Consider the following 26,045-nt stretch of genomic DNA (forward strand, 5'->3'; position numbering starts at 1 on the left):
GTTAGATTGTGTCTTTCCCTTGCTCCCCATTCGTGAGAGTCCTTAGATTAAAGAATGTGATTATCCTTCCTACTCGTGTTCTTCCGCGTTTGGGTTTACCATTCACGCTACAAAGGGCTAACCGCTAAAGCTAAGTCTTCTGGTCACCTCAGGTTAGTTCTTGACAGAATGACTGAGTCATCCGCGGTGAACCCAGCGGATCATTCGCGCCTCTGCGACGTGGTAGATCAGCACGCCGAGCTGATCAACAAGCTAACCGGGGAGATCGCTAATCTGCGCCTGGGCCTCCAAGACGTCGCGGCCTTGCGTCGCGAGGTCGCCGAGCTCCGGAAAGAGAACGCGGATCTCCGGGCGGCTGTGGATCGCGCGGCTAGCGGGCCTCCCGTCGCGCCGGCTGCAGCGCCGCATCAACCCACCCCCCCTCCTTCCGATGTATTTTTGGCACTTCCGGATAAATGGGATGGCACGGACGGGAAGTGTAATGTGTTTTTAACAGCGCTTGATCTGGTGTTTGAGTTTAATGCCACCAGGTACTCCACCGATCGGCTACGCATCGCGCTTCTGGTCTCGTTGCTATCCGGGCAGGCAGCTGAGTGGGCCACGGCAGTTCTCCGGGCGGATACAGACACCGCGCACTCATATAATGAGTTCACCCGCCAACTCCGAGGTGGAGACCGACACCAAGCTCTACCATCTGCGGCAGGGAGGATTGTCCTGCCGCCTGCACCCACCTTCTCCTACACCGCACCACGAGCACCTACTGCTCTCACCGCTCCAACAACTGGATCTGTCGGATCTCCACCTCCTGCCGTGGTTGACACCGGAGCCGGGGAACCCATGCAACTAGGACGCGCCTCCCTGACCGCGGCGGAACGCGAACGACGGTACAGAGAGGGGTTATGTGCCTATTGTGGGTCAGCGGCACATCACCGGGCGATCTGTCCATTTCATCCGGGAAACGCCCAGCCCCGGTGAGTACGAGGAGAGACCTCTCCACCACGACCAACGCCACCATCTCACGTCTCACGGTCCAGGTAACTCTCCAATTTGGCCACAAACGAGTTCGAAGTACTGCGTTCATCGATTCCGGTGCCGCTGGTAACTTCATTGACTCAACTTATGCCAAAGAATTGGGGATGAAGATCGAGGCGTTATCCCAGCCGGTTCACATCACTTCGGTGGACGGTCGGCCCCTCTCATCCAGCCCTATCACTCACCAGACCAAACTCATCACCTTCATAATCGATCAACACCAGGAACAGCTCCAACTTCACCTCACCTCCATCTCATCTCCTCCCATCATCCTCGGCTACCCGTGGCTGCTGCAGCACGACCCCCTCATTTCCTGGAATCAGAATCGTATCCTCCAGTGGGGACCGACCTGCACTGAACTTTGCCTACGGGCTCAGGCTGGGACGTGTTCCACGGAGTCCGAGGCCCCCGACGTCGACATCAACGCCATACCTCCCCCCTATCGTGACCTGCCTGGAGCCTTTTGCAAGAGAAGAGCCAACCATCTGCCACCCCATCGCCCTTATGACCTGGCGATAGAGCTTCAGCCAGGTTCCGTCCCTCCCTGCGGCCATCTCTACTCGCTGTCGGCCACTGAGACGCAGGCTATGGAGGAGTATGTCGCCAGCGCCCTTCGCAATGGGACTATCCGGCCATCTTTGTCGCCGGCAGCCGCAGGGTTCTTCTTCGTGAAGAAGAAAGGGGGCGAGCTTCGCTTATGCGTCGACTATCGGGGGCTAAACAAGATCACCATTAAAAACCGTCACCCATTGCCGCTTACCAACTCAGCCCTGGACGCCCTCTCTGGTGCCACCGTGTTCACGAAGTTGGACCTCCGGAGCGCCTACAACTTGGTGCGCATCAGAGAGGGTGATAAGTGGAAGACGGCCTTCATCACTCCCACCGGACATTATGAGAGCCTGGTCATCCCATTTGGACTCTGTAACGCACCCTCGGCCTTTCAACAATTCATCAATGACGTCCTGAGAGACATACTAGGCCGATGGGTGTTCGTCTACTTGGACGACATTCTCATATACTCGCACACCACTGAAGAACACATCCAGCACGTCCGGGCTGTTCTCAAGAGATTGCTCGCTCACCAACTGTACTGCAAGTTGGAAAAATGTGCTTTTCACCAGCACTCCACCACGTTCCTGGGTTTTGTTATCTCGCCCCAGGGTGTGGCCATGGACCCGCAGAAACTCGAAGCTGTTCGTCATTGGCCCCTACCCAAGACTCTCAAACAGCTTCAACGGTTCCTCGGGTTTGCGAACTTCTACCGTCGCTTTATCCGGGGCTACAGTACAGTTGCAGCACCACTGACCAGTCTGACCAGGCCCTCACCTCATCCTTTCCACCTCACTCCCGCCGCCATTTCTGCATTCAAAGAACTCTGCCACCGTTTCACCACCGCCCCTATTCTGCTTCACCCAGATGCCAACCAACCGTTCGTTGTGGAGGTGGACGCGTCGGATGTGGGCGCCGGCGCTGTTCTCTCCCAGCGAGGTCCAGACCAGAAGCTACATCCTTGTGGCTTCTTCTCCAAGAAATTTAATCCCACTCAGCAGCGATACGGAGTAGGGGACCGCGAGCTGTTGGGCATAAAGTGGGCCTTGGAGGAATGGCGTCACTGGCTCCAGGGCGCCAGCGAGCCGTTCATTGTCTGGACGGATCACCAAAATCTCATCACCATCAGAAACCTCAAACAACTCAACCCACGGCAGGCACGGTGGGCACTATTTTTTGAACAATTCGACTTCCATCTGTCATACCCCGTGCCTGTCATACCCCCGTCACGTGTAATTGCACCCCTCCGTTGGGACTTGGAAACAAGGGTACGCCAGGCTCAGGCTGCGGAGACCGAACCGGCAGGTGTGCCGCCTGGACGACTCTACGTGCCACAAACCTCAAGATCGGAGGTCCTACAATGGGGGCACTCCTCGCCCGTCGCCGGACACCCCGGGAACCGAAGGACCTTGCTCTTTATAAAACGGGCGTTCTGGTGGCCCTCCATGAAGAAGGACATAGAGGAGTTCGTTCAGGCGTGCCCGGTGTGTGCCAGGGCCAAGGACCCAAACCGACCCACACCCGGAGAGCTGCAACCACTTCCCATTCCTCGACGGCCCTAGACACACATCGCCCTGGACTTCATCACGGGCCTGCCGGTTTCTGAAGGGAAAAATACCATCCTCACGATAGTTGACCGGTTCTCCAAGGCAGTACACCTGGTGGCCCTCTCCGGACTCCCGTCAGCTAAGGACACCGCCGAGCTGATACTGGAACACGTAGTCCGCCTGCATGGGTTCCCCAAAGACATCGTCTCGGACAGAGGGCCCCAGTTCACCGCCCGGTTCTGGAAGGCCTTCTGCCGTCTGATCAATTCCACCAGTAGTCTGTCATCTGGCTACCATCCCCAGACTAACGGTCAGACGGAACGGACCAACCAACAGCCGGAGCGCTACCTGAGGTGTTTTGTGTCTGATTGCCAGCGCTCCTGGGCCCGCTACCTCACATGGGCAGAGCTATCTCACAATCTCCACGTCTCCTCTGCCACGAACCTAATCCCATTTGAGGTATGCTATGGTTTCCACGTACCATCGGCCCAACAGTTGGTCCGTAGGTGTCGGCGGATATGGAACCAAGCCAACCTCGCCATCCAACGCACCAACACCAGCTACGTCGCCCAGCATCGCCGCCGACACCCTCCGGGACGGTTGTACAGAGTAGGTGACAAGGTATGGCTGTCCACTAAGAACCTCCATCTGCACACAGAATCCCGAAAGCTATCACCCAGATTCATCGGTCCATACCGCATCACTCTGAGAATTAACCCTGTCACCTACCGGCTCCAGCTGCCTGCGGCGCTCCGGATCCACCCAGTATTCCACGTTTCTCAACTGAAACCCTTCACCACTTCACCACGCACACTCGAAACGCGACCGGCACTAGGACCCGGAAGTGAAGCGGTCGCGAACCAGGAAGTATAAAAGGAGTAAACAAACTATAGCATCTTGCTCAGTCATTGAGTTTTGGCCCATGTCTCGTCGGAATCGTTCGTCGAATCGTGAGTGCTCACTTAATTGGTCTTGCTTTCTGATTGAGTGTGCATTTATAGGACGCGGGTTAGATTGTGTCTTTCCCTTGCTCCCCATTCGTGAGAGTCCTTAGATTAAAGAGCGTGATTATCCTGCCTACTCGTGTTCTTCCGCGTTTGGGTTTACCATTCACGCTACAAAGGGCTAACCGCTAAAGCTAAGTCTTCTGGTCACCTCAGGTTAGTTCTTGACATTATTTTGTGTTTAGATCCACATTTTCCTGTTTTAGGTTAACAGAAACAAATAAATCCAGCAAAAAACTTGTAGGACAGTGGAGTATGTGACCATTAAAAGAAGTTGCACGGCTGGTTTTAGGCTACTGGACTGGTCACTTACAGTATTTCCATTTATAATAATAATAAAACATACAAAATAGCATATTGTGTAGCCTATCACATGAAGGTATAGTCTGTCTAAAATTATAGTCAAAATTCAATTTAAATAAACTTTATTATTTATTACATTATTAATCAGATGCTTTAGAATAGTTGATGAATTAAAGAGGGGTGCACGATAGTTAGCAAACGGTTTTATTCAACGCGACTTAAAAAGTGAGCAAACTATTCATCCTTATAAGTAGTTAATAAGACAAGCTTACATAAATACAATGTTTAAAAAGGTATTAGAAACACACGCGTATATAGTGTGAGTAATGTTTTTATCAAGTATTTGCGTAAAACTACACTATTTGTGTGCAATAAAGCATTATTAAAATAAAGTATTTATGTAATGCCGTTAGTCACAAAAATGGTACTGGCCATGCTGAAAATAATAAATCATGACAAATATTAGAGAAAGATAAGCATTTACTTCCATTATGGTTGAACTTGCACTGACATGAACATCTACCTGGTAGCGCTTGATAGCGTTTCAAGCCCCGCCCACTAGATCTAGAAAGGGGGAGCTAGAGCTCCAACTCCTCCCATTTGGCTCTGCAGCAAGCATCCTCTCATTTATCACACTACTCTGGGTTACATTCAGCAAACTGACAGGCGGCTTTAATGGGTTTCACAAATTACCATCCACTTCCTTTTTTATCTTCAGAGGGAACAGTGGGGCAGAATTGCTCTTTAATTATTTCTTTACATTTTACTACCTCTTTGCAAGCACAACAGTCTCATCTACTTTCCTGTTTGGCTTTTTTTTTTTTTTTTTAGTTATTTTGATCAGATTATGATGGCCCAACATGGGCTTGAAACAATTGGGACTGGAGCAGGATGGTTAGGATAACTTTATGCACCTGTGTCATGCATCTCTAAGTTTTGTCTGTGTGCATAAAGCTTTCACACAACTAGCAAAAAGTGATTTCACCATTTTGCTTTAACATAAACAGTGTCGTAACACAGTGATGTCACACACTTTTCAAGTAGCAGTCCTACTCCTCAATGAAAGTTAGAGAAGAAAGCTTCATAAATGACTCTTAAGTCCTACCCAGAGCTAGGAGTATTTCCAGTCCTAAATTAACTTTGCATAAGATTCCTAGGAGTGATTATGAGATGTTTAGTAATTACAAGCCCTGGACCCTGGTGCCAATCTTGGTGGCAAATCCATGTTTGAAAATTATGTCTCACGTTCCTGGAACCATTTATTCCCAATTTGTGCCTGATGAATCCTGGCATCATCTTGGAATATGCCCGTGCCATCAAAGAAGAAAAATTCTATTGATGGAAACAAAATTCCCTGCCCTCCCTTAGCAGAATTCCCCAACCTGTCAACTGATGAGATTTCCCACTATCTGTTAATGAGATCCAATCCCTTCCACAATGCTCCAGGCCATCTCACAAGACCTCCTTCAGAAATTTAGAAAAATCAGAGTTTTATTGCCAAGTACGCTTGCACGTACAAGGAATTTGTTTTAGTGAAAAAAAAAAACAAATGACAAGACAAAACAGCACGACAAAAAAAAAAGGTTGACATCAAATGGAGTAGGGTGTGAGATACTTTTAAATATGTTACATAAATATCCAAAATCTGTGGTATTATACAGTATATTGCACATATATTTATTGACATCTAGAATGATGTTTAACTGTTCATGAGATGGATTGCCTGGGGAAAAAAACTGTTTTTGTGCCTGACTGTCCAAGTGTTTGTTGCTCTATAGCATCGACCTGACGGCAAAAGTTCGAATAGAAGGTGGCTTGGGTGTGAGGGGTCCAAAGTGATATTCCAAGCCCTTTTCCTTACTCTGGATGAATACAGTTCTTGCGGCGTGGGCAGGGGAGTGCCAATAATTCTTTTAGCAGTCCGAACCGTCCTTTGTAGTCTTCTAATGTCTGCTTTCGTAGCTGAGCCAAACGAAGAGCCAGGTGGCTGTTGGACATGGCAGAACAGGCAGTTCAAGGATAAATATATATAGAATTGTAGTTAATGCAGGCTTAGGTTTTAAATATTTAAAGCTTTCAACATCTTACGGAGAAATGTTCCATCCACCTTTCGAAAATAGAAAGACAATGGCACAGGCCAGGCAAGGAGAGCATTAAATAGAGATGCCGCAAAGAGGCCCATGGTAACTCTGGAGGAGCTGCAGAGATCCACAGCTCAGCTCTTTCCACAGGACAACTATTATTCATGCACACTCCACAAATCTGGCCTTTATTGGAAAGTGGCAAGAAGAAAGCAATTGTTAAAAGTCCTGTTTGCAGTTTGTGACAAGCCAGGTGGAAGTAGGATCTCTGATTACTGAAAGTTCTCTGAACTTTTTGCCTCAAATGCAATATCACATGCACATTACCCTAAAACCACAATTCCTACTGTGAATCAAGTGGTTGCAGCCTAATGTTTTGGGGAGTTGATGCCAAGATGGATGGAGCCAAATACAGGACAATCTCTGCAATAGAATTAAGTAATTAAAGTACAGTAATTAAATTAACATTTATTACTTCTATCTCCACTAAAATGTAGGAGAGCTCCGGGGTTGTCCTAACTGGTTAGGGGTAGAGAGAAAATACAAAGTAGAGATGTTTTATTAAAACTGAATGACACAGAGACCAGACTATATACATTTGGACAAAAATAAAAATTAAACATTGCGTGGGATATGCAACCAGATAGTTAACGACTATGTTATATACTGTCTCCGCAAATGTCTGATATTGTATTTTTTTTTTCAGTAACAGACACAGCTGATAATGTCAATGTGGGAAATAATAAATCAAACTTTCCTCTTACAGCACGCGCCGTGACCTATTTCTCACACTTCTCACAGGTGGCACTGATCTTTTACAAATTGCTGTGCAGTCACTTTTTAACTTTAGAGTTAGACTTTAGAGGAAAGAATTTTTTTCCCCCCAATTTTCTCCCTAGTCGTGTCCAATTCCTCCCCGGAATTGCTTTCATTTTACATTTTACTACCTCCACCGCAAGCAAAACGGTCTCATCTTCTCTCCAGATTCACTTTTTTTTCTAAAACACCTAATTAGATTATTATTATTATAGGGCCTTGAAACAGTTGTTTGCAGTCTGATTAGGATACCATCATACAGCCGAGTTAAGCATCCATATCTTTTTTTCTGTGTGCATAAAGCTTTCACACAAATGCCGCGCTAATTTCACCATTTTGTTTTTCCACCATTTAAAACTATCAAAACCTGTCAAAACTACATTGACTCTATTGACTGTGGAAGGGGGGTGAATACAAATCCACAAAGCCATACTTTTTAGATATTTATTTGTGCTTCAATTCAGCTTCACAACTGAATTGAACATGAGTAGTTATAGCCCATTCCTTATATTAGTTTTCTCACTCCAAAACCAAGTGTAGCATTTACTACACAATACAAAATTACTTATAATAAAGTAAAAGTATAAATGTTTTACATTTAACTTTAAAGTAAACATAAAGCTACCTTTTTACTGAGCAGTATATAAAATATCTTGGTCATCTAACACATAATTAAAGTTAGCAAGTAGTCACTCCAGAGTTTGGAGAAAAATGTCACAACTTTTGATAATGTAACGCCATAAAAAAAAACATTTCTGTTGCACAAAACAGAAGCTTGTGTGCTTGCCACAGAATTGGTTATGTCCAAGGTTGATTTGTCATGGACAATCAAGCTGAAAACCAGCGAAATCCAGTCACGGGCTGATTGACTAATGCGTTTCTAGTAAAATTTCAAAACTGGCACAGGCACTGGGTCTGAATAAGAGGCGCTGCTTTTTGGGCCTTAGGGGAATGCTTGGTACCAGCACAACCTCTAGAAAGTCAAATGGTTCCTATAGAACTGGAAGAAAAACCCAGCAGGGTCAAATTCCACCCCATCTTGATAAGTCTGTTAATCTCTGGAGTTCCATTTGGGGGAAAGAGGTAGAGCCAAACCCCAGGAAGCCCAGCCTGGTGTCAAGGCCACCCTCATAGTCTGTTTCATCCTTGGGTGATAGGTTCTGTGTTCTGTCAGGTTTAGTATAGAAACAGGAATAAAGTGCAGACTGTTGTTTAATAAAGTTGAGTTGAAACATGATCAAACAAATTAAACTAGGGCTAAGCTTAAGCTTTTAATACTAACGCTAACCAACACAAGATAGCAGCAGTAAATAATACCCATGAACTTAACAGAAGCGACAGTAGAAACCCATGAACAAAACCAGAACAGACACAAGACAAAGAAACCTGCTCAAACAAGGATATATATAAACAGGTTGATCAGCTAAACAAGGTACATATATTTACAATAGCATAGCTGCTGTGCAGTGTATACTGGGTTATGCAGCTTTGAGCTAAACGTGAAAAAAAAAGTCGATGATGGCTACACCTTCAATAAGAAAGTAAAAAAAAAAAAGGCACTTTATTATTAACATTAATTTGTTAATGTGTTAAACAATCCCTATTTATTGCAGGCATTAACATATTAATCTTCCCAGCCCAAATAAATATTTAAATTATCTATTTTAGTGTCATATTTTAGTTCCTGGGGGGTCAGGGAGTTGCAATGGCCAGACTGCCTCCCTGCAAACTTCACATATGGACTCACCACATGGGAACCGCACAATTCCCCACCAGAACAAACAATTTGACAGTGATCCCATTTTAAAAATGTCCAAAACTGCAAGAAACGATGCACAGTTTTAGATAAATAAACAAGCAACAAACAAATGTTTGCATAAGCTAAGATATTTGAAAGGCATAATAATGAGAAAAAGAAGGAGGAGAAGAAGAAGAAAATATACAGTTCAATCACTAAAGGATGTCTATCCATCTTTGGTGTATGGTCCCCAAATAATAATAACAAAACATGCAATCATTAAAGGCTGCTTACATACCCAATTTTTTTTTATCTAAATATTGCCACCCTGCATCCTGGCTCAAGTGCTAAAAGTGGATCTCACTTACAGTGGATAGTTATATACACTGATCAGCCCTAACATTATGACCACTCAACATATTGAGTAAGTCGCTCCCCCTTTGTCACTAAAACAGTAATGACCAATATTCTGACACCCTTTTTAATGTAATCAGCATTAGCATTAGCCTTTCCTTAATTTGAGCTATAGTAGCTCTTCTGTTAAATCAGACCAGCTTGAAATAACTTCAGGATAAGGATTGGCTCTAAGGGCTGGGTCGGTCAGGCCGGATGCGAAGTGGGGCTGTGGAGAGTGCGGGACCTGGTAGCCGCCTTTATGCACAGCGCCGGATGGCTTTTTAACAAATCTCCCCAGCTATGGTCCGCACTGGGACCCTCGTTTCCCTCTCCCGTCTTCCCCGACTTACGGATGAGCCCCTTTGAATGGCACCTAGCAGCCAGTTTAGAACTGGTGTGGACAAGCGGAATCCAACTGTTTTATTAAAACAAAACATTGCGAAGGCTCTTGGTGAGTGTTGACGCGATGTGATTTCTGGCCAGAGTTCTGATTGTCAAAGTGAAGAAATTCAGTGAAGCACGGGTAAACGACGGGAGTAACTATGACTTTCTCAAGGTTGTTATGATTACACTACTGTGTTGCATGTTGTGACTCTGCTGATTAGGTGGTTATTGCCCGTCACTCAATGGCGTGACACCTGACGAACAGGTAAACTCGGAAACGACCTTCGGGTTATGGACTGGTAGCCAAATGCCTCGTCATCTAAATCCTGACAAGCATGAATGGATGAACGAGATTCCCACCGTCTCTACCTACTATCTAGCCAAACCACAGCCAAGGGAACGGGCCAGGGAGGGGACAGTGGCAGGTGTGGAGTTTGACTAGGGCAGTACCTGTCAAAGCATAACGCAGGTGTCCTTAGGTGAGCTCGGGGAGGACAGAAACCTCCTGTAAAGCAGAAGGGCAAAATCTTGCTTGATCTTGATTTTCAGTATGAATACAGACCGTGAGAGCTTTTTGGGTTTTAAGCAGGAGGTGACTTGTGGCAGTCATGTTTGTACAGTATAATTTGGAGGATACCATAGACTGTAACATTCATTTAAACTATATATATATATATATATATATGTATATAAATTACTTAAAAGCTAATTATTGTATGATAATATTTTTAATCATTTGTGTTGTAGAGCTCAGTTCTGGATAGTGTCACGAATGGGGTGTTATGGCGGATGTTGATCACCGTGGGCAGAGAGAGCAGGCATAGAGGTTGTTTAACCAAAAGAGTCTTTTAATAAGGGTTGTCACAAAAATAATAAAGACATAAAACAAACAAAGGAACAAACAAACTCAAACAATACTTAATAGCATAGGGTTAAACATGGGCTTTATGACAGGACACAGACAAAGGGACACTAACAGGCACTAATGCCTCTTACACTACGTTTAAGATTGGTAGCGAAACACAGGCTGAAGTGTGCCTAACACGTCCTGTGGCAAAACACAGGCAGAAGGACAACTAACACACGTCCTGTGACGAAACACAGGCAGACGGACGCCTAAACACACGTCCTGTGGCGAAACAGGCAGACGGATGAAACACCTGACAAGACACAAACTACGCGGGGAGCTGAAACAGGATACATGATGAGACTAGACCCCCGACGAGACGGGAGACACGTAGAGACGGGAGAGACGAGAGACAAGGAGAGAGACGGGACTAGGGCTAAAGACACGGCAATCAGCTAGACATGGCTAAGAGCACTTAACCATGGCAGTTAGCTACACATTCATCTAGCTAAGCATGTCTTTAGCCCGACATGCACTAAGCTACACTTACACTAGGGAATTAGGGCACAGAAACACAGACAGAGGATACCCAGTAGCTAGGATAGGGGACACTCAAAGGCTAGGCTCACTGAGAAACTAGGGAGGCAGGAAACACAGAATGGCTAGAGACACAAAGGGGCTATGGCTCGAAGAATGCTAGTTAGCTCAACATAGATTTTAGTTAAACACACACCTATCTACTTACCTGCTCTAGCTAAACACACAAGAAAACAGGGGGACAACAACCACAATACTCACAACACCACACATGACATGGCTGAATCAGCTCCACAAACAGACACACAGAACATATACAGAAAACATTGCCAATATGAGAGCCCAAGTCAACAGAACTTAAATCAAAATCAAAACGACCCACACAAATGACAGTAGTATTAATTAATAATGCTCAACCCAGTTTCTTCTTCTGGTGTTTTATGGCGGTTGGCAAACCAGCTTTATGGTGCATTACCGCCACCAACTGGACTGGAGTGTGGATCAGGATGTATGCATTTATTTATATGATGGGTATAGAAATGTATTATGTATATTCTATATTATTTTACTTAATTCACATTTTTGTATAAACTTGATAATATCATCATATATCTTGTTAGCTGTTTTACCCAATAAACCAGGTAAACCAGTCCAGTGTGTCCAATTCTAAGGCGTGTATTAATATTTTCTTCCCTTCGGTTCCTACTCCCTATTCTCCCGGCATCTACTGATTTTTGTATATTGTGTAAGTGTCTGCCTGTTTCATGGTCATCCCAATATATCTGCCAAATGGATTGTGTATATTTCCTGATGTATACTTTTGCTTCTGCTTTACTTAACGGAATACACAGATCTATTTCCTTTATTCTTAGGGATTTTTTGGCCAGAATATCCACCTTCTCATTTCCCTCCACTCCAGTATGAACAGGAACCCAAATGAATTGTGTAGGTATACCCTTAACTTTCAGATTGTACCCAGTCTCCCAGACTAAACAGCTATTTATAGTTGGATTAATGGCTACCTCGGCTCAGGTGTGCACTCGCATCACCTGACTGAGGTGTCTTCTGGGAAACTGAGTCAGCAAACAAAAACTACAAATGAAAAACAGCGACCTCTAGTGGTGGTCCCTTACAGATAGGCCTATTTGGGGATCTCAGGAATGAAGGACATTTCAATGGCAGCAGTAAACACCACTGCCTGCTTCAGTTTTACTTCCAAAATATTCTTCCAAAAATGCACTCTGGAATAGGCACAGAATTAGGCCCTCTAGACTTGCAATGTGCCCTGGAGGGTACGAAATGAACTGTATTATCTACCACAAATGTCAGCAAATTATATCTGTAAAAATGTATTTGTAATCAGTTATGTGGTAATAAAAACATTCTTAAATATCTAGAATTTGTAAAGGAAACCAATTAATTACAGTGGCCAGAGAATTAAAAATGAAGGAAACAGCAGGTCTCTGAATATGGGTATTCCTAAAGATGATTGTAGAAACCACTGAGTGCAACCTGAGAAAAACTTATTCAAAAAAGAAACAGTGCAAACAATAACTATGGACAGGATTAAACCGTTATTTAAAACTTTTTGACTGTTGAAAGAGTAGCTGTCAGGTGGAGCAAAAGAGATTTTATCCATTGACTGCATGAAACTTTTGTAATTTTGAAAACAAAGAATTTTGAAATAAGGACAAAAAAACTGAATATAAAGAAATTTAAAATACAAATAAAAAAAATAATATTGATTTGGTTAAGGGGGGGGGGGGGTATTCTTGATATGAAATTGATGCCACAACATAGCAAGGCTATTTAAATACATCAAAACAATTGAGAATTTTGGATCCCGAAATCCATCCATTTCTGAAAAAGACTGTACGTGTCTAAAAGTCGTAACTTGAAGGTGTTTCAATTCAATTCAATTCAATTTAACAATGGTCATTGTCTCAAAGCAGCTTCACAAAAATGAAAGAAATTCATTAAAAATAATAATTAATAATATATATATATATATAATAAAATGATAATAATAATAATAATAATAATAATAAATTGTGTATGTGTGAGAAAAAGGGGTCTAGATAATAATGAGATAAATGAATGAAATTTCTCTAATAAGCAAGCCAAGGGTGATGGCGACAGTGGCAAGAAAAAAAACCCTGAGATGGCAATAGGAAGAAACCTTGAAAGGAACCAGACTCAACAGGGAACCCATCCTCATTTGGGTGATAACAGATAAAGATGATTTAACACCATGTGTGTTATGCAGCTGAAAGTAAAGTACAATATAACAGAAATTCTTTAAATTAACATGAAGTCCAGTTCAACATAGGGATGAGTCAGTAGGTGCAGAGGGCAGATGCTATCTGGATCACTGGGAGCACAGGAGCAGGATGTGTAGCTCCAACCATAATAAGGCAGAATTCAGCTGGAGCTGGTCCTTCTCTGGATGCCTCGGGATCCTCACAGGGTTGGCCTTTGTCTACTGAAGCTGGTACAATCTCCAGATGCCTCGGGATGGGTAGAAAAGTACAGAACAGATGGAGAGAATTAGCGTAGTTGCCATTCAGGATAGATGTACTGAAGTATGAAGTTATGGGATGAGTTACGCGTATGCCAGATTAAAGAGATGCGTCTTGAGTCTACTTTTAAACTGGGAAACTGTGTCTGAGCCCCGAACACTGTCTGGAAGGCTATTCCAAAGTTTTGGAGCTAAATATGAAAAAGCCCTACCCCTTATTGTAGATTTTGAAATTCTGGGAATTACAAGAAGTCCAGAGTTTTGTGATCTTAAGGAGCGTGGTGGATTAAAGCGTATCAGAAGACTGGTTAGGTATGTGGGAGCTAAACCATTTAAAGCCTTGTATGTAAGTAATACTATTTTGTAATTAATTCTAAACTGAACAGGGACCCAGTGCAGTGATGATAATATTGGGGTTATATAATCATTTTTTCTGGATCTGGTGTGAACCCTGGCGGCTGCATTTTGGACTAACTGAAGCTTGTTTATTAAGGTTAAAAACGAGACGTGCTGCTGCATTCTAGATCAGTTGCAGAGGACGAATCGTGGACAAAGGCAGGCCTGCCAGGAGTGAGTTGCAGTAATCCAGTCTTGAAATAACAAGGGACTGGACAAGCACCTGAGTAGCCTGTGAAGAAAGAAATGGGCGAATTCTTCTGATATTGTAAAGAAGAAATCTACAAGAGCGAGTAAGGTTAGCGATGTGTGGGGAAAATGACAGATGATTGTCCACGGTTACCCCAAGATTGCGGGCGGTGGTTGAAGGAGTAATTTGGTTGTTGTCCAGGGATATCACATGGTCTTGACATGTGGATGAGTCACAAGGAATAAACAACAGTTCTGTTTTACTGAGAGTAAGCTTCAGCTGATGAGCAGCCATCCAGGATGAGATGTCTGCCAGACATGCTGAGATCCGGGTGGAAACCTGAGTGTCAGAGGGAGGAAAGGAAAGAGTAAGTTGGGTGTCATCTGCATAACAATGGTATAAAAATCCATGCGATGATATGACCTTACCAAGAGACCGGGTATAGAGGGAGAACAGAAGAGGACCAAGTACTGAGCCCTGAGGGACACCAGTAGAGAGTCTGCGTGGGGCAGATGTAGATCCCCATCATGTTACCTTATATGACCTATCTTCTAGGTAAGAAGCAAACCATTGCCACGCTGTTCCACAAATTCCAAGGCTTGTAAGAATAGATAATAGAATCTTGTGGTTCACCGTGTCAAATGCAGCTGACAGGTCCAGGAGGATGAGGACAGATAATAGTTTAGCAGATCTAGCAGCATGGAGCTTTTTATGTTAAAATACATACCAACTGAATTGTATACCAGGTAGCGACTACTGGGAGTTCCATCAAAAATGGAGCGATACTGTGGGCAGCTCATCAGCAAAGTGAGAAGTTCAGACCTTGGTCCACCTGTATCAAGACCCCCTTCAAATGTGCCATCATCATCAAAGAACTCAATCATCAAACATGTCAGTGAATTTTAAGTATGAGACATGTTTAAACCCTCTGATTGCCCCATCCCACACATTGAATCTCATGATGTTAAATCTGCTGACACATTTTCGATCAATGGCAAGAGCCAGATTTGAAATAATGTCAGGAGCTGTTAAACTGCCTTGTACCGTTAATTGTGAAAACAGTAAATGTTAAATCTATGTAATGTAATGTAATGTAGGTTTTATATTTAGCAAACCCACATATTTTTATAGCTTACTCTATTGTCTCTGTGAGGTCAAGACAGTGTGCTGTGGCTACAAGCTCATCATCCTCTTCAGTAATCACAGGTGAATCCATGTATTCTCTACCAATAAAAAAATGCACATATTAAAAAAAAAATCATAAATTTATCAACCCAAGTCCATAATAAAGCAAACAAAAAAACAAACCTGGATTGTATCTACAGTATCATTAAAAAGGCACCACAAGGTACAGATGGTACTCAACCAGAATAACAGTTCTGCTGCCTTGTCTCCCAAGTGACAGCATTAGGGCCGTGCGTTTGCTGGCTTTACCAGCATAGTTATAACTATATACTATAGACTTGGTTTATTCTCTTAAGGATTAATGAGCCACATCTCGTTGAGAGCTCCACTTAGTAGCAGATAAATTCAAGAGAAACATTCTAATTAAACAAATTAAAAAATCACAGTACTGAAATTACAGTACAAATTTAGAATTTAAATTACATGTTTAAAGGATCTGATTAGGCTACATAGGAAATTAAAGTGGGGCATTGCAATGCTCACTCACCTGAGTAGTATACTCGAATAACAAAAAAGAAGAACAAAAACAACATGTACAGTACTCTGTCAGCCTTGTGTTCCTCCTGTAGTTTGTCTCCAGGCCTCTAGAGGTCATTTGTGTTTCCCTTAGCCTTAGTTCTTCCTTGTATTTTGTTACCTTTAAAATAAAACTACTCTACCTGAGACTTTTTGCTTTGAGTGTTTTCAGTTGGATCCAAACCTCTCACCTCTGTGGTAAACTTCTCAGCCTTCACCCTGGAGACCTGGGTTCAAGCCCCCAGCCTGATAATACTCGCTTAATAAACATTGTCTTTTCCAATATGGGGGAGCATGCTGATGTTTGAGGAATCTGAATGTATAGGTGTGGACAGCTGAGACATCAATAGCCAGGTCTTAATAGGTCTTACATATTCATGAAGTCGTGGATTATTCAGTGAAACAGTGGCTCTGCTGAACAAAAGTTAGACACATCAGTCACTTTACCACAAATAAAAGGTATTTATGAGTGTAATTTAGTTATCCTGCTGTAAGCACACACCCAAGACTTTCATTAACTCAGTTCTTTGTTTAAAACAATCTGAGGTTTGTTTATTCTCCATTTTCACTGTTTTTCTGCTATAGTTTGAAATTATTATTTTTTTTTACATAAGTTTAAAAGTGGCAAATTAATTTTAACATATTTACATCAGCCACATTATGAAAGCCCATTTTGTGCTCAATGTAAATAAGTGAAATTTGGTAAAGATTTTAAATTTACACACATGAGGCATCAAATCCCGGAGTGTTAAAAGTAATCTTCGTCCCAGGAGCTGACTTGAATTGAGGATGGGTGAATTATTTGCATTTAAATGTTGTCTGACATTGTAAAGCACACATACTGTAGGAACATTAAAACAACAACCGAGAATGAAGCCCTGATTATACTGCATAAAAATGACAAAATCCCTTAAATATCCTATGAAACATTTACACAAATGTAAGACAATTAATTTTTTTACTTTCTATTCTGAAAGTCTTTTTTTCCTGGACCCATCAGAAGTTAACAACTATCGCCCGGTATCACTTCTCTCTTCTATTTCCACAATTCTTGAAAGAACTGTTAATAACCAAATGTCTCTTTAGCTCTCACAGAACAACCTTAATGATCCCAATCTGGATTCAAAGTGGGACATTCCACAGAGACTTCTGTCAGTCACTGAGAAGCTCCATGCTGTCCTCATCATCCTGGACCTGTCAGCTGCATTTGACACTGTGAACCACATGATTCTATTATCTATTCTTACAAGCCTCGGAATTTGTGGAACAGCGTGGCAATGGTTTGCTTCTTATCTAGAAGATAGGTCATATGAGGTAACATGGAGGGGATCTACATCTGCCCCACGTAGACTTTCTACTGGTGTCCCGCAGGGCTTAGTACTTGGTCCTCTTCTGTTCTCCCTCTATACCCGGTCTCTTGGTAAGGTCATATCATCGCATGGATTTTAATACCCTTGTTATGCAGATGACACCCCTGGATATCCCTGGACAACAACCAAATCACTCCTTCAGCCACCGCCCGCAATCTTGGGGTAACCGTGGACAATCATCTGTTGTTTTCCCCCACACATCGCTAACCTTACTTGCTCTTGTAGATTTCTTCTTTACAATATCAGAAGAATTCGCCCATTTCTTTCTTTACAGGCTACTCAGGTGCTTGTTCAGTCCCTTGTTATTTCAAGACTGGATTACTGCAACTCACTCCTGGCAGGCCTGCCTTTGTCCACGATATGTCCTCTGCAACTCATCCAGAATGCAGCAGCATGTCTCGTTTTTTAACCTTCCCAAATTCTTCCACACCACCCCCCTTCTCCGCTCCCTGCACTGGCTTCCAGTAGCTGCCCGCATCAAATTCAAAACGCTGATGCTTGCATAAACTTATGGGACCAAAGTAGTTGGACATGTGTGAACAGCCATTATGTTGAATGAATATTATTAGTAAAAATATAAGGTGATATTTTGCTATTTTGAGTTTGGCTTTTAGTTTGGCTTTTTTTTTGGTAATTTTGCTTGGGGGTAATTTCCAACCTTCAAAAAAAGGCATTGTCCTGAAGTCAAACCTGCTATTTTTTTCAGAATAGCTTACAGTGAGATAATTATTACAAAATAATTAAATAAGGCCCTACCTTACCCACAAGCCAAATCAGTAACATGCTCTCCAACAGCTTCCCAACAGGGGTATAGCACAGAACTATGTGTCAATGCTATAACATGTGGCCATTCCTTTCAAATTCAAATTCAAATTTTATTTGTCACATACACAGTCATACACAGTACAAAATAATCCAAGATATGATCTTTCTTGATCCATATCTTTCATGTTTCAAAATTACAAGGGCCTTCCTGTCATTGGGGCCCTGGGTAGTCAGTCACACCCACCACTATGACACCCGTGAGGGAAATAAAATTATTTACACACAGGACAGAGGAAATGACAATATGTGCATTAAGTTTGTATCAATATTAATATAATTAAAAAAATCATTGGCTAACAAACTTGATTAAGAGAAAATACAACAAAACACACACAATGTTATGTAAAATGCAGCAGTCATACAGGTGCATTGCGACAAAGAGAGTGGAACAAGACAGAAGAGTAAAGAAGGTAACAAAATGTAAGCTGCGTTCCATTTCGAAGTGTACTTCAGAGCAGGGGCGTAGATTTAGGGTGGACGGAGGGGATGTGTCCCCACCAATATCCTCCGACCATTGAAATGTCCCCACCAATAATTTAATCCACTTTTTTAAAAAAAAGTGAAAGAAATCGTGATGTCAACATTAACCTAGACACGCAGAAAGGGATAAATCATGTTCTCTCCGTGAGTCCTCCCGCCCCCAAAACACATATGAACATTTTGATTGGCTGTGCCTTTCCCTGCTATCACGTGAGAGGCTATGGCTGCGTTCAGATACAAGCAGCGCCAAATGCAGAGGATTTTTTTCCCCCCGTGCAAGAAGATGTGTTGGATGACATACATGTAAAAAACAATAATAAAAAAAACCTTTTTTTTAAGAAAAGTGTAAGTCACTTCAAGTTCGCTAGTGAATTCATCAGAGTAACGACAACAGTTAACGTTAATGCTAGTGGCTTTGACGCACATTCATTATAGCAGGGCAGGCTATAGTCTGTGAATACGGATTTAACACTAATAGCAGATTAAACAGCTAAATGTTAAAGTATAAATATGATCCCTGTCAGTTCTCCTAATTTAATGACGACTATTTATCAGAAATCAGTCTTGTGAAAGAAATTGATATGCTACATACTAATATTGCCATGGCTAGAATTTTGTTGACGGTTCACCAATAGACAATCCACTTCGCACAAATAGTTTTTTTCGCACTGACTTGGCAAACATTAATGATTTGATTCGAGATTTGCACACTAAGACTCAGAAAAGGCTGGAAGACATTCTTCTGACAGGAGAGGTGGATGATATTGTTGATCAGTATCCAGAACTTAACAGGGAGACTCTAAAAGTCCAGCTAGCCATGTTCAAGTCTAAAAACAGTTTCAAATCTAGTACAGAAGTGGCTACTACCATGGGAGGAATGTCAGTGGTCTATTTGATCACATTGAAACCCTGGTCAGGCTGCTTTTAGTTATCCCAGTGTCATCAGCTGAAGCTGAAAGGAGTTTCGGTACTCTCAGAAGACTAAAAACCTGGCTCAGATCAACAATGCTTGATTGAACAATGCTGCTGTATGCCATGTCCACCAGTACAGTCTGGACAATATTGATGTCAGACAAATATGCCAGCGGTTTATTTCTGTTAACGAGAGGCAAAAGCATGTTTTTGGCTCCTTCATATAGGAGCAATAGGCATTGAGCTGTTGTGTGGTACCTATCAGTAGTTCATGTTTAGATGTAATCTACTTTTATATATACTGATGTTTAAGGTGTTTCATTTGCACTATGGCTTAATAAAGAATAGTCTTTATTAAACTATTTTTGTCAGTTATTAAGCATTCCTTTAACATTACACTAATTCTTCATTTAACTTAATAAATTGCCTTTCGAGTGGATTAATATCAATCGAATCATTGCTAGTATTAATGTAAAGTGATTTTGCAGCATATTAAAAAAACATGCATTCCGTGGACGGATTTGGAATGGAGTCATAGGTCCCCACCAATGTCCAGAGCAAATCTACGCCCTTGCTTCAGAGGGTGCTTCCTTCTCCCTGCAGTGTTGCCAACTTAGCGACTTTGTCGCTATATTTAGCGACTTTTCAAATCCCTCTAGCGACAATTTTTTTTAAAAGCGACTAGCGACAAATCTGGCGACTTTTTCTTGTGTTACTGGAGACTTTTGGAGACTCTGATGTGTCTGTACTGACTCTTCTCAATTTGCCACAGCAGACGGCCCCTCCCCCGTCCCAAAGCACTCACAGACAGGGCTGTCCTCTCGCAGGAGCCCCCCCTAGTGTTAACTAGTGTTAGTGTTGAGGAGGGTCTGGAAAAAACAAAAAAATTTGGACTACTCTGTTAAATTGTTAATGTAGATGGTATTTAAAAAATGTTACAATTTTATGGTTAAACTGTTCATGTTTAAAGATTCTAAGTGGATTATAAGATTATAAAGATAAAAAAAACAAGCAAAAAAAAAAAAAAAACAACAGAAAAACAAACAAACAACAACAACAACAAAAAATCCGCCAAAGTGTCTCATTTGGGTCACTTTTGCCGATCCCAAGCCTCCTCGGGTAGGAATTGTGACATTAAAAAAACTAAACTAATAACACTAGCTTTCCTGTTTTTTTATTTAGGCTATTATATATATTAAAAAAATAAAAACAGAGGCCTACCATAAGCATGTATTATTCTTTTTCTATTCTATCATCAGCATTTGCTAAATGCACTGTGTATAAGCTAACTGAGACATGGCATAGCATTTGCATGTCTTTGCTATTTTTGTTGATTTTAATTCCTTTAAATGTCCTCATTTATAAGTCCCTTTGGATAAAAACATCTGCTAAATATGAAAAAAATGGTGATATATATAGTAATATATATTATGTATAAAAACTACGACGGTACGATGGAGCTTTAGTGCCACGTTAAAAATAAAAAAAAATGTAAATCTACAAGAATAAACTCAATGTTATGAGATAAAAGTCGAAATGCTACAAATGGTTTTGTCAGATACAAATACACATTCTTACCATATTTCAAGCTTCAAATAAGTGTCACGTATCTTTTTGAAAGCCATATGACAGAATTGCATTATGCAAATTACGTGATGACGTCATCTAGCGACTTCTACGACAGCCAATAGCTACTTTCCTTACTGACGAGTTGGCAACACTGTCTCCCTGTGGAATGTCGGTTTGGGCGAACTTCACTCGAAAAACCATTTGGAGCACCATGCAAAGTCACCAGTGCAGACGTCACTTCCTCCGTGTGTTACCATGGTAATATATTCTTGTTGCCGTTGCCGAGAAAATTTTACACTATGGATATTAAATATTAAATATATTTGTTGAAACAAAAACTGATACCATTATAAAACATATGCTATGATATGATGTCGACCTTGATAATAATGATAATAAATTTATAAATCCTTTTTTAAGCTCCATTCTTTACACGCTTCGGCGACACGCACTGATTTATTGGGAATTTTTCATTCCCCTTTCCGGTGAAGTAAAGACCCGTTGTTCAGTTGTTCTCTACACCGTTCGCAGTTCTCTGTGGTTTGAAATCACACTTAACATGGCTGAATACCCTGTATACAGTAGTATACTTCGCAAGGGTACTTCAGGCCGATCGGAACGCGCCTGTAGAGATCAGGATCTATACCGTACCAGTTGGTGGCGGTAATGCACAATTTTCTTGTTTGACAACAAAAGAAGAAGAGAAGACGGAGGAAGTTCCGGTAGTACAAACGCGACGATAGTTTGACGATGTCGGCTGCTGCAGGCAAACAGTCTTCTAAAAACCCCACCAAAAGCTCCTCTGGCTCTGGTGGGGGAACTATTGCGAGTGGTCCTGCTCTTCCTTTGGCATCACCACTCATGGGAAAGAAGAAGAAGCCGTTTTTAGGAATGCCAGCGCCTCTCGGTTATGTGCCTGGTCTGGGTAGAGGGTAAGTACACACTAGCTTTATGTTCGCTGTGAATTTGGAACTTGTAATTCCCTGCCTGCAGCCGGTCAAAGCCATTAAAATGCAACTAAATAAATAGACTTCTCACCCCCCCCCCCTTTTTTGAGACAACATAAATATTGGTCTTCGGTCTTACATTTACATTTACATTTAGGCATTTGGCAGACGCTCTTATCCAGAGCGACTTACATTTTTATCTTTACACTTACATCATCTGAGCAGTTGAGGGTTAAGGGCCTTGCTCAAGGGCACAACAGTGGCAACTTGGTGGTTGTGGGGTTTGAACCTGGGATCTTCCGAACTGTAGTCCAATGCCTTATCCACTGAGCTACCCCTGGCCCCTCAACTACCACCCCTTCCCCGTTTACGGAGTGACGTTAATCCATGCTCTCTACTTTGAACTAGGGCTGCACGGTTTGATTAAAAATAAATAAATCTTACGACACAACTTGTGATTGTGATTTAAACAGTGTTATTTAATTATGAAATGTTAAATATATTGCACTATACTGTACCATGCACTAACATCCAATTTATAATTTTGTACGTTTATCTAGGCAAGCACCAAATAATTAGACAAGTTATCAAGTATATTTATTAACTGAAAATGATATTAATGTCTTTTCTAAATATATATAATATACACACACACATCTTTGATATACTCAACATAACTTCCCAACTATGTGTCTATAACCTGTAATAAATTGCAGCCTTTTAAATGCCGTATAAATGAGCCTTTAAAGGCCCATGTTGTGATTTAGATTTTTATGTGGGTGATTGTGCAGCGCTGCATTTAACCTATGGGTGTATACATCTTTTAGATGCCTATATAACTATATCCTGAATAACAATTTACAAGTTTCGATATATTTAAACAATACTTCCAAATGTCGGAAACATCGGAATCAGCAGGTCAAACCAGCCAATATATATGCAATCATTCATTAAGTAGCCCACTGCTGTTTTTTTTTTTTTTTTTGTCTTCTTCAGAGCCACAGGGTTTACCACGCGATCTGATATTGGTCCTGCTCGAGATGCAAATGATCCAGTGGACGACAGGCATGCACCTCCTGGGAAGAGGACAGTGGGTGATCAAATGAAGAAGACCAGCCAAGATGATGATGATGAAGACCTGAATGACACCAACTATGATGAGGTAGCTAGTTACTCTTTACTATTTCTGCAACAAAGTAACAGTACATAGACTATATAAGTCTGTTTAATGAAGGTCTCTTCTACCAGCTTTATCATAACAGAATTGATTGAAAACCTAAATGTAACCAGTCATAAACTCTGTTAACACTTTATTAGGAACACAATACTAATACAGGGTCTGAGTACTGGGTAGGGCTTTCATTCACTCATAAACAGTTATGCTGCTCAAGGACAATGGGACAGTTTATCTTTAATTGTCACATTGTCCTCCTAGCCCATGCATTTTGGCAGAGCTTTCCAGAACTAGGAAAAGCATATATGTGCACTTATATATTAGGGCTGAAACAATTCCTCGAGTAATTCGATTACAAAAAATGATCGAGGCAAAATCTTCTGCCTCAAAGTTGCTTTTAATTAATTTTAAAAGCTTGCGTTATGTTTTTGCGCAATTATTTGTTTGGCGTGACACAGCACGCTTCCGAATGCAAGCTGCCAGTAAACACAGACGAAGAAGAAGCGCTTACGTTACCCAAAAAAGCCGAAGGTGACGCAAACAGTAATGGGTGTGTTATACGCTAAAATGCCCCCCTGCCACAGATTGCCCCCCTACATAATCTCTATCAAATATATTAGGACACCACAATAAAAAATTCATATTATTAATATCCCTAACCCTAGGCACGTGACAAATTAATACATGAAAATTAAGGCATGTAACACAAATTCTCATATAATGTTTATTTTGTGGAACATTTATTTTGCAGGGGTTTGTCATGTAACACAAAAATGTTTATGCTAAATATACATTGTTTATTATGAAAAATTACACAAAATGATTTTCATCATGAAATAAGCAATGTGTAGAAAGAAAATATAATTTATATATTTATAATTTTTATATTGTGTATTTTATAATTAAATTTGTTTGGTGCAAATTGTGTTTTGTAAATCATAAACCTATGAATTTATGTTCTAATATAATATTTGATAGAGTTTATGTAGGGGGCTGCAATCCGTGGCAGGGAGGCATTTTAGCACATAACAGTGTGCCTTAGTTTTTTTTTGATGCTTAGTCATTTGAAATACCTTTTTTTAGTTTTTGTATCTGAGAAAAGATACATAATTATGTATGGCACTGTAATGCACTTAATTCATCTCAGTCAACTTTAAGCTATTCCTTGTATTGTGAATAATGACTGTTTATTTTCGATAAAATGCTGTATTTTAAAATTGAAACATTTTCTGATTACTCGATTAATTGATTGAATTTTTGGTAGAATACTCGATAACTAAAATATTCGATAGCTACAGCCCTATTCAGCAAAAAAAGGAACGTCCTCTGACTTTCAACTGTTTTTACTTTCAGTAAACTTAATGTGTAAATATTTGTATGAACACTAAAAGAGTCAACACCAGAAGACATAAACTAAAAATGTTTCACAATGTGTCCCTGAATGAAGGGAGGCTCAAAATCAAAAGTACCAGTCAGTATCTGGTGTGGCCACCAGCTGCCTAAAGTACTGCAGTGCATCTTCTCTTCATGGACTGTCTATTGTGGACAGTCTGAGCACTGATGCCTACTTTCTATAAGCTGTTAAGGTCTTAACGTCCATTCCACAGGTGCATGTTAATTAATTGATTATGGCTAATTGAACATGCATGGAAAACATTGTTTAAACCCTTTACAATGAAGATTTAAGTTATTTGGATTTTTACAACGTTATTGTTAAAATACACAGTCCTGAAAAAGGGACGTTTCTTTTTTTGCTGTGTGTATATATATAGATAGATAGATAGATAGAGATAGGTGTGTGTGCATGCGCATATATATATATATATAATGCATGCATGCACACACGCACTCATAAATTTTGTTGGGTATTAACCACTGCATACAAAACACGCCATGAGACCTGATGTTTCGAAGCAGCAGTCCTCCAGTTTGTGTCATTATCAAAGCTGCTCAGAACCATTACTTGCTCCTAACAAATTAACTTTCAGAATTGACTGTAACAAGATAATTAATGCTATTAACAACTGTGATTTATGTGCATACTGCAGGAATAGGGACAAACTATAATCCTAGAGACAAGCAAGTAATAATTACCCAAGTAAATAAAAATAATAATTTTCCACTATAAAGCTAGTTAATCTATATCAATAACAATTGCCTGTCTATCCTTTGATGTGTTCAGAATAAAAACTTGTTATATTTAATTTGCCATAGTTTAATGGCTATGCTGGTAGCCTATTCTCAAGTGGGCCTTATGAGAAGGATGATGAAGAAGCAGATGCCATTTATGCAGCACTGGACAAGCGGATGGATGAGAGACGGAAGGAAAGGAGGTCAGATCTTTTTCTTTTTTTTCTTTTTTTTTTTATAAGACAAACTATGGTTAGCCAGGCTTGTTACATGGATTTTTTTAAATTTCCTTTAAACAAGTTGCATATGTTTTTTTAACGTTATATTTGCTTTTGCATAGGGAGTTACGAGAAAAGGAAGAGATAGAGAAGTATCGTATGGAGAGGCCCAAGATCCAACAGCAGTTCTCAGACTTGAAGGTAATTACTTTTATTTTCTGGATTTTCTTTTGGTCTCTAAACACGCACACACACACACACACACGCACATATATATAATATACTTAGATATAAATATATACTTATATAAGAGAGAGGGAGAGAGTAACAGGTTTGACCCTTTTTTTGCACGGGCAGCACCATAAAGCACGGACAGGAGGC

General features: G+C 41.2%; 1 protein-coding gene across 2 annotated transcripts in view; it reads left to right on the plus strand.

The window, feature by feature from the left end:
• The first annotated feature begins 21,900 nt into the window (after positions 1 to 21,900).
• prpf6 (PRP6 pre-mRNA processing factor 6 homolog (S. cerevisiae)) overlaps positions 21,901 to 26,045 on the plus strand; it is a 32,279-nt gene continuing 28,134 nt past the window's right edge. For both annotated transcript variants that reach the window (XM_053482652.1, XM_053482653.1), the window contains exons 1-4: positions 21,901 to 22,127; positions 23,139 to 23,304; positions 25,531 to 25,649; positions 25,787 to 25,865. In XM_053482652.1, the coding sequence (XP_053338627.1) occupies positions 21,946 to 22,127; positions 23,139 to 23,304; positions 25,531 to 25,649; positions 25,787 to 25,865 (546 nt within the window). In that variant the 5' untranslated portion in view covers positions 21,901 to 21,945. The remainder of the gene's footprint in view (positions 22,128 to 23,138; positions 23,305 to 25,530; positions 25,650 to 25,786; positions 25,866 to 26,045) is intronic.

Source organism: Clarias gariepinus, chromosome 22 (assembly GCF_024256425.1).
Source record: "Clarias gariepinus isolate MV-2021 ecotype Netherlands chromosome 22, CGAR_prim_01v2, whole genome shotgun sequence".
Taxonomy (NCBI): Eukaryota; Metazoa; Chordata; class Actinopteri; order Siluriformes; family Clariidae; genus Clarias; species Clarias gariepinus.